The sequence below is a fragment of the Tupaia chinensis genome, unplaced genomic scaffold, assembly GCF_000334495.1.
Source record: "Tupaia chinensis unplaced genomic scaffold, TupChi_1.0 Scaffold147350_1, whole genome shotgun sequence".
Taxonomy (NCBI): Eukaryota; Metazoa; Chordata; class Mammalia; order Scandentia; family Tupaiidae; genus Tupaia; species Tupaia belangeri.
The window spans coordinates 90,012-100,145 of NW_006207201.1; the positions used below are offsets into that span (position 1 = coordinate 90,012).

Here is a 10,134-nt window from a genome sequence, read left to right on the forward strand (position 1 = left end):
ATAAATGAATAAGAAAAGGAAAAATTTCTCCAAAAACAGTCCCATTTTGAGATATGAGTGTTATATTTTGCTATAGGGTATGTGCGCTCGCCAGACAGAGAGAAAGACAGAGAGACAGAAAGCGAAAAATCACTCCCCAGGGGGGATGGCCATGCCACAATTCCTTCTCCTCCATTCTCCTCTAGAGATCTTGGGCACGTATGCACACGTGCCCGGCATGAGTTTTAAGCCACTGGGTCCAGGACGTGAACTGCGGTCGACTACATGGGAGTCCAGCGACATAGCCATTATGCTAACTGCTAGTCCCTATGAGTGTTATATTTTGGAGATGGGCACAGATAGACTCAGGAATACAAATGCCTGATCAGACATGTGGCTTGCATCATGGTAGTTCATTATGGTATTGACTATATCATCAGAGTGTGGTAAGATTTAAAAAAAAAAGCAATAAAATAAATGCTTAATTTTTTAAAGCAAGGTTTGTTTTTTTTTTACCATGAATCAAATTTCCCCCAAAGGGGAATTTTACGGATTAATTTATTCCCTTACAAACAGACCAACTGTAATCAAATGAGGTGAACCTTCACCTCAGGATTTTGTCATCTTCGTAATAGAAAAGATGAGGCTTAGAACTGGATCACATGACCCTTTCTCTTCTTATCTCCTCCCAGTTCAAAATGCTTACATCTCTTCATAGCCAGCATTCTCCTAGATCTGCAGTTGGGCTCAACACATTCAAGCCTCAGCACAATCTTCTTTGTAGTTTTTGCCTCTTTCCAGAAAATAGGCTTAGTCTGTCCACCATAGCCACTCTGCTTCCTGTCATAGAGCCACTTTCCCTGAGCATACAGAGAATCCTTCCCCTTTTTGTATTGTGTCACTTTATGAGGTTGATGTTTGCCACACTTCTTACAGAAGGTCTGGCGGGTTTTTGGGACGTTCACCATGCTTGCGGGCCTGCTATTTGCACAAAAAGGAAAATCAATCTTTTTATTAACAGGATATTCTAAATGCTTTTAAAAAATTTATATAATCATTTAAATAGGTACATTTTGCATAATATTGTCCTTGCCATCTTACCAACAGTAAGTAAACTTACTTTCACTTTTTCTCTAAATTTTACAGCAAACACCTTATTACACATGTGCACATATGCCCATTTTCTTTTCTAACTTTATTATCCTATTTTAAATGTATTTATTACATTCATTCATTGTACATCATTATAGTATACAAAATGTGATTTTTCAGACAGGGAAACTGCTCCAGCACCAGTCCAGCTCTTCCAACCTTATAGCTCTCCCAGTTAGAAAGGTCTTCTGTTGTTTTTCTGTTCTTGTCTTCTTTCTTTGGTTAATTTCCTACTTCTCACTTCTTAGGACATCCCTCCGCTCTCCAGCAGAGTTCAGTTTAATCTGATGCCCCCTAGCAAAATCACGCTTTGTGTGCATGTGACTTTTTTCTTTTTTCTCTTTCATACTTTTTTTTTCTTCCCTCTTCTATTGTCATCTTCTTCTCACCCTTCACACATCCAAAGGGACTATACAGGTCTAGAGTCATAGATTTATAGATTTCTACTTATTTTTTTGAGAGGGTTTTGCTATAGTATGGTGTGCTCTCCAGAAAGACAGACAGAGACAGAAAGACAGAAAACAAGAAATCACCCCCCCCACACAGGGGGATGGCCATGCCATAGTCCCTTCTCTTCCATTACTCTTGGGATTTGGGGCATGCACACACACACGCCCAACATGAGTTTAAGCCACCAGGTCTGAAACATGACCATGGTTGACTACATGGGAGTCCAGCAACATAGCCATTACTCTAACTACTGGTCGCTAGAATCATAGATTTCTAATACCCCCATATTGTGGGACTACCTGAGACCCTCCCTTTTACTGATCCACCTGTGAAAAAGGAGAGGCTTTCCTTCAGACATCTGAATAGACGATTCCTCTTGTTAGGACCACATTGCTAAACACAGCAGAAGTGAGACTTTGGTACCCATCTATCTGCATCAAAAGGGAAGCAAATATGTTCCCAGTGGCAGAAATATTCTCCAAAAAGGTATCCAAAAGTGAATACATCACCCAGTGGCTAGATTGAATGAAGAAATCAGGAAATATGTCTCCATCAAAAAAAAAAATTAATACAATAAATCTTCATCTTCTGAAAAAAAAAGAAGTTACCCAAATGTCAGGCAAAGAATTCAGAACATTCAAAGTGACAAAACTCTATGAGTTGGAACAAAAATGAGACAAGAAACTCCACGAGATGAGGAAGTCCTTCCACGTTTTGAAAGAAGAAATAGACACTATAAGGAAGAATCAGATTGAATTATCAGAGATAAAGTCCATAATGCAGAAAATCAAAAAGTCTCTTGAAAGTATTAAAATGCCCAAACATCCCAATAATTTGTATCCCTGAAGGTGAAGAAAATAAAAGGGCATGGAAAATATATTTATTGAAATCCTAGAAGAAAACTTTCCAATTACAGACACAAACACACATTCAGATGCAAGAAATACAAAGGACCCCAAATAGAATGAACCCAAGATCTTCCCCAAAGCACGTCTCAGCCAGACTGGCCAAAACCACTGTTAAAAACAAGATTATAAAATTGGCAAGAGAGAAACATCAAGCGACTTACAAAAGGCACCCCATCAGGCTAACACTGGACCTTTCAACTGAAAGAATACAAGCAAGGAAAGAATGGGAAGACATAATGAAAGTGTTAAGAGAGAAACAATTTCAGCCAAGATTACCATATCCAGCAAAATTATCCTTCACATGAGAAAAAAGTCACAATACTAATTTCTGACAAAAAGTCTTTAAAACAAAAAAGGGTTGAAGATACAAAGAAAGGTACTATATAGTAGTAAAAGGGCTAATTCATCGAGAAGATATAATGCTTATAAATATCTATGGACCTAACTCAGGAGCACCCAAATACATGAAGACAGACTATTAGATCTAAAGGTAGAGATACACTACAACATACTAATTGTTGGAGACCTCCTACAACATACTAATTGTTGGAGACCTCAATACCCCACTATCTCCCTTGGACAGATCATCTAGACAAAAAATAAATAAAGAGATAAAGGATATAACTGATATCATAAAACAAATGGACTTAACAGAAATCAATAGCTCCTTCCACCCCAAAACCACGAGATAAACTTTCATCTCAGCCCTGCATGGAACGTTTTCAAAGACTAACCACATGAATGGGCACAAAGCAGCTTTTACAGATTCAAAGGCATAGATATTATATCCAGCATCTTCTCCGATCATGATGGAATTAAACTTGATATTAATTTCAAGAGAAATTATCAATAATACACAAATACATAAAAACTAAATAGCCTAGTTCTCAATGACTTCACAATTACTGAAGAAATCAAGCCTGAAATAAACAGATTCATGGAAGCCAATGACAATAAGGACATGAGCTTCCATAATCTTTGGAGACTGTAAAAGTAGTCATAACAGGGAAGTTTATAGCAATTACTGGACATAAGAAGATGGTAAGAAGGCAAATGGACCACCTAACATAATACCTCAAAGAACTGGAGAAGCAACAACAAAGAAATCCAAAATACTCCAGGAGAGAAGAAATAATAAATATCTAAGCAGAAGTAAATGAAATTGAAAATGAACAAACTATATAGAAAATAAATGAAAGTAAAAGCTGTTTTCTTTGAAAAGATAAACAAAATCAATACTTCATTAGGCATACTAATTATGAAGAAGGAAAGGAACCAGGTAAATCAAAGTTGCAATGAAGCAGACAATATAATAACAGACATAATAGAAATGCAAAACACTACTAGAGGATACTATGAACAAACAAGAAAATCTGGATGAGATGGACAAATTCCTGGTCACATGTAATTGTACTGAGATTGAATCAGGAGGAGAGGATGTAGATACTCTGAAGAGTCCCTAACAATCCAGGAGATTGAGATTGAATCAGTAATAAATAACCAAAAAACAAAACAAAACAAAACAAAACAAAAAACAAAAAAAAAAACCCTGGTCCTGATGGCTTTACCTCTGAATTCCACAAAACCTTTAAAGGAGAGTTAACCTCCATTCTGCTCAAATTATTTCTAAAGGTCCAAAAGGGTAAAATTCTCACAAATTCATTCTATGAATCCTGCATCATCCTTATCCTTAAAACTGACAAGGACAGGACAAGGAAGGAATACTATAGACCAATATCTCTGAAGAATATAGATGCAAAAATTGTCAATAAGATACTAGCAAATCATATTCAACAACATATAAAGAAGATTATATATCTCTGTGGTATTGTCCAGTGGATCCTACAGTTCGACAGGCTGAGGCCACGTGGCAGGTCCACCCTAAAGAAAGGACATTGTGTCATGCACCTGTAGTTCCAACTGATCAAGACATGGAAGAAGAAGTTTGTAAGTTTCTGGCCAACATGGACAACATAGGGTTACACTGTTGAAAGAGTAGGGTATGGTGAAATTTACCTGTGCTCCTAGCTACTCTAGAGACTGAGGCAAGAGTATTGCTTCATAGCGAGACTCTTTCCAAAAGTCATAAACACTACAGATACATGCAAGTTAAAACTGTAATGATAATTGAGTTTTAGTTCTGGTACTGAATGTATAAATGTCACTTAACCTCTCTAAAAATCAGTTTACATTTTCTCTTTTAAAATAGCAGTAAAAGGGACCAGCAGTTGTATTAATGGCTATGTCACTGGACTCCCATGTAGTTGACAATGATTAGAGTCCCAGACACAGTAACTTAAACTCACACCAGGTGCATGTGTGTGTGTGGCCAAGATCCCGAGAGGAGAATGGAGGAGAAGGGATTGCAGAGTGGCCATCCCCCTGGGGGTGGGATGTTTTCTCACTTTCTGTCTCTATGTCTCTCTCTGTCTTTCTGGCGAGTGCGTATAGCAAAAACTTCTTCTTCTTCTTAAAAAAAAAAAAAGCAGTAAAAATAATGCCAGCCTGTTTCACCCACAAAGAGTACCAAGATAGGTAGATATAAAAAGTGTTCTGTATAGGGAACCAGCAGTTAGCGTAATGGCTATGTTGCTGGACTCCCACATAGTCGACCATGGTTCGTGTCCCAGACCCAGTGGCTTAAAACTCATGCTGGGCGCGTGTGCGTGCGTGCCCAAGATTCCGAGAGGAGAATGGAGGAGAAGGGATTGCAGTGTGACCATCCCCCCTGGGGGGTGATTTCTCACTTTCTGTCTCTCTGTCTCTCTGTCTCTCTGTCTGTCTGGTGAGCGCACGCACCCTATAACGAAAACCTCTCAAAAAAAAGTGTTCTATATAGTGTAAAATACTTTAGACGTGTAAGTTATCATTACTATTATAGTTGTTTATACCTTGTCTCAATCTAAAAATGATCTGAGATAACATATTACCAATATATTGATGATTACTCTAATAGATACAAATTCCTCACTATTGTCTAAACACTCCTGCACTCTGAGTAGGAATGTAAATTAGTCCAGTCACTGTGGAGAAGACCTTCCTAAAAGACCTTCAAATAGAACTACCATGTGATCCAGCAATTCCACTCCTGAGTATATACCCAAAGGACAGGAGAACACTCAGTCAGAAAAGCACTTGCACAACTATTTTCATTGCAGCATTATTCAAGATTGCTAAAACATGGAACCAACCCAAATGTCCATAAACAAGTGATTGGATTGAAAATGTGTGGCACATATACTCCATGGAATACTATTCAGTCATAAAAAGAAATACAACAAGGCCCTGGGATTTGATAGAATATGTTAAAATATGGAAGATTTGTTGCTGAGTGAAGCAAGTCAGGCTATGAAAGAGAGACATTGTATGTCTCCACTTCACATATACCGACTGTCTATAATCTATGGTAGAGACTGAAAGACTGGAGAACATAAAAGTATTAAATATTGTAATGGACACTAGAGAGGAAGTGGAAAGAGAGTGTGGGAGGGGAAGAGCACAGGAAATTTGGGGGGAAAATGGAGAGGTAAGACACTTGCAGGACACAGATAAGGTTTATTATCTGTTGACAAGGAAGTGTATGGTGAACTCAACTGGGTTGGACTGAGGTGTATATCATGCTGGGTAAAGTCTCTTCATAATCTACATAATGTATAGCTATTTAATGTATGAATAATAATTAAAAATTTAAAAAATAATAAGAGAAAATCACACTTCAAAAGGACAAATTTTTGGTCAGCTCATAAGGCACCCACTTAACAAGCTTTTTCACCTTTCCAGTTTGCTTCAAATGCCAAACAACCATAGAATGATTAACATCAAGTTCTTTGGATAGTTTTCATATAGTTATAAAAGGATCAGCTTTGATGATTGTTCTCAATTTGTCATCTAGTTGTGGGCAACTTCCAATGACCAACCACTACATTCCTTATTTTCAAGGCTCTCATTTCCTTTGCAAAACTTCTTGAACTATCACTCCACTCTATGTTTATTAGTTGTTCCTGGCCCATGCATTGTTAATATCGCTAGTTGTTTCTACTGCTTTTTTGACCCATTTCGAGTTCAAATAAGAAAACTGCTCAAATTTGCTTTTTGTCTGACATCATTTCCATGGTCTAAAATACATATAAAATAAGCTACCAGTAATAAGTCATTTGCAAAACAAAAAATAAAGCATGAAATATGCAGTTATGAGTACATAACCATATTTATTTAAGAAAATATCCAATTTCAAAAGGGAAATTTCAACAATGCAAATGCCACAATTACTTTTGCACCAGCTTAATAATTATTTTTAAGCTTTCCCCATTCAAACAACTTCCAAGTCTCACGATTTCTGTTCAAGCCCTTTGTAAATGGTCCATCGTTATTACTTTTTTTGATTGTTTATTTTATTTTTTATTAATTTTTAATTATTATTCATACATTAAATCGATATACATCATTTAGATTGTGAAGAGACTTTATCCAGCATAATATATACCTTAGTCCAGCCCAGTTGAGACTGTTATATACATCCTCATCAACAGATAAAACATCTAATCTGAGTCCCACAAGTGTCTCACCTCTCCATTTTCCCACCAAATTTCCTTTCCTACAGTCTTCCCCTATGACAATCTCTTTCCACTTTTTCTCAAACCTTCAAATAGAACTACCAAGGACCAGCAGTTAGCGTAATGGCTATGTTGCTGGACTCCCATGTAGTCGACCGTGGTTCGTGTCCCAGACTTGGTGGCTTAAAACTCACGCCGGGCACGTGTGTGTGTGTGCCCAAGATCTCGAGAGGAGAATGGAGGAGAAGGGATTGTGGCATAGCCATCCCCCCTGGAGGGTGATTTCTCGCTTTCTGTCTCTCTGTCTCTCTCCGTCTGTCTGGCGAGTGCATGCACCCTATACCAAAAACCTCTAAAGAAAAAAATTGAACTACCATATGATCCAGCAATTCCACTCCTGGGTATCTACCCAAAGGACAGAAGAGCACTCAGTAGGAAAAGGACTCGCACAACTATTTTTATTGCAGCATTATTCATAATTGCTAAGACATAGAAATAACTCTAATATCTACAAACAGATGAATGGATTTAAAAATTATGGCACATAATCTCTTACTCTCCAGTCCAATCTAATCATTTTACAGCTTCCAGAATTATCATGCAGAAACCTGACTCTGTCTGTATCTTTCTTCTGGTTAGTAATCTTCAATTTCCTTGGAACTACTGCCAAAATTTGGTTCCAAGTTCTACTTATAAGTTTACACCTGTTGCCTCTCCTCATTTGAAATTCTCTTCCTCATATGTCAAGACCCACCTAAAATTCCATCTCTTTTGTAAGTGGTTTTCTTAAGCTCCTTCCTCCCTTATGAATCCCTCATTCTAGAACATGTCATATTAGCTAAAAATGTGTGTTAGGTTTACTTCTTCCACTGGATCATAAGCCTCTAAAGAGCTCTGTGAGGCATAATAACCCTCCCCACAAAGATATCCATGTCCAATTCCAATACATGTTGCTTAATAATGCAAAAGTTTTCCATAGATGTGACTAAGTTGAGCACCTTGAAATAAAGAGATCAATCTGCATCATACAGGTAGGTCCAATGTAATTTCATGGGTCCATAAAAGCAAAGAACCTTTATTAATTACAGAGAACCAGAGAAATTGTAGTGTAACAGTGTTATTGACTTTAAAGATAGAGAGGGGGCCATGAGTCAAGGTATGTGGGAAGCCTCTAGAAGCTGAAAGACAAGAAAATGTATTCTCCTTTAGAAACTCTTCCAAAACAAAGCCCTGCCAAAATCTTTAATCTAATGAATTTCCTGATGCACTTATGATGTACAGAACAATGATAATAAATTTGTGTTGTTTTAAAATTTGTTTGAATTTGTGGCAATGTATTATGACACAGATAATATATTAATATAGCCTGTAACTTCAGCTAAGTCCCCAGCAACTTGTGTAGTATCTTGGCCTTGGACATTTACTGAATATTTAGGGAAATTAATTTAGAAAAAATGTTTAAAAAAATGTCTTCCACAGTAATAGAAATAATTTAAAATAATAATAATAAAAGAGTTTCTCCTTTCTGTTCAGTTTTTAATTTGCCCTGTCATACTACTCAGGGGTCCTCCTATAATCATCTATGGAAAATGGGTACAGCATTTATTTTATAGTCACAAACTCAGTTTATTCTACTCTTTATACCCTGGACATTTAGGTACAAACTATTAGTAATTTGCTCAGTTACTCAAAAACAATTCTGTAAATCAAAAGCCACTGTGGAAAACAATTTGGAAATTTCTCAAAAATCTACAAATAGAACTATCATATGATCCAACAATCCCACTCCTTGGTATCAATCCAAAGGACAGAAGAATTCTTAATTGGAAAAGTGCTTGCACAGCTATATTTATTGTGGCATTATTCACAATTGCTAAGACATGGAACCAACCCCAATGCCCATGCACAGATGAATTAATTGAAAAACTGTGGCACAAATCCTCTATGGAATACTATTCAGCCATAAGAAATAACAAGATCCGGGTTTTTGACAGAATATGGATCAATACATACAACTATAGTGTTTGTTGATTTTTTTATACTCTTTTTTTAAAAAAAATCAAGTTCTTTTATACATTCAATAACATTATTTAGCTTGCAAAGTTAATATTCTAACATGTGTGAATTACTCCCCAGTCCAGTTGATAATACTATAATATTATCTTCAACAGATATCCAATTCCTTTGTCCCATTAATGCTATGCCTCTCTATTTTTCTCTTTAATGTCCTTCCTGAAAATCTATTCATTCACCCACCGTCTTCCCACCCAATATCTGGTATTCACAACCATTTGCTGTGTTTCTATATCCTTTAGTCATTCAGTTTCTGTCATAGAGTGTGGATGACCTGTATATATTAAGTGGAGACATACAATGTCTCTCCTTAATAGCCTGGCTTGCTTCACTCAGCAGTAAATTTTCCATATTCATCCATATTCTGTCAAAAACCCGGGTCTTGTTATTTCTTATGGCTGAGTAGTATTCCATAGAGGATTTGTGCCACAGTTTTTCAATTAATTCATCTGTGCATGGGCATTGGGGTTGGTTCCATGTCTTAGCAATTGTGAATAATGCCACAATAAATATAGTTGTGCAAGCACTTTTCCAATTAAGAATTCTTCTGTCCTTTGGATTGATACCAAGGAGTGGGATTGTTGGATCATATGATAGTTTTATTTGTAGATTTTTGAGAAATTTCCAAATTGCTTTCCACAGTGGCTGGACCACTTTATGTTTTCACCAGCAGTGTAAGAGAGCTCCTATTTCACCACACCCCCATCAGCACTTATCATTTTTTTTTTAACCTTAGTCATTCTGACTGGGGTTAGGTGGTATTGCATTGTTGTTTTGATCTGCATTTCCCTTACACTGAGGGATGTTGAGCTTTTTTTCATATGCCCTTTGGCTATTCAAATGCCATCCTTAGAGAGTGGTTTTTTCAACTCATTCTCCCATATTTTATTAGGATTGATCATCTTTGTTTGAGACAACTGCTTGAGTTCCTTGTGTATTCTGGTTATCAGCCCCTTATCTGACGCAGTTGAAAAAAATATATTTCCATTCTGAAGGCTGTCCACTCACACTAATTACAG

General features: G+C 36.9%; 1 protein-coding gene across 1 annotated transcript; it reads right to left on the reverse strand.

The window, feature by feature from the left end:
• Nucleotides 1-510: 510 nt before the first annotated feature.
• Nucleotides 511-969, reverse strand: LOC106734018 (60S ribosomal protein L36a-like). Its single transcript, XM_014584602.2, has one exon. It carries the CDS (start codon nucleotides 945-947, stop codon nucleotides 627-629), a length of 321 nt encoding a protein of 106 aa, XP_014440088.1. The 5' UTR covers nucleotides 948-969; the 3' UTR covers nucleotides 511-626.
• Nucleotides 970-10,134: the final 9,165 nt, after the last annotated feature.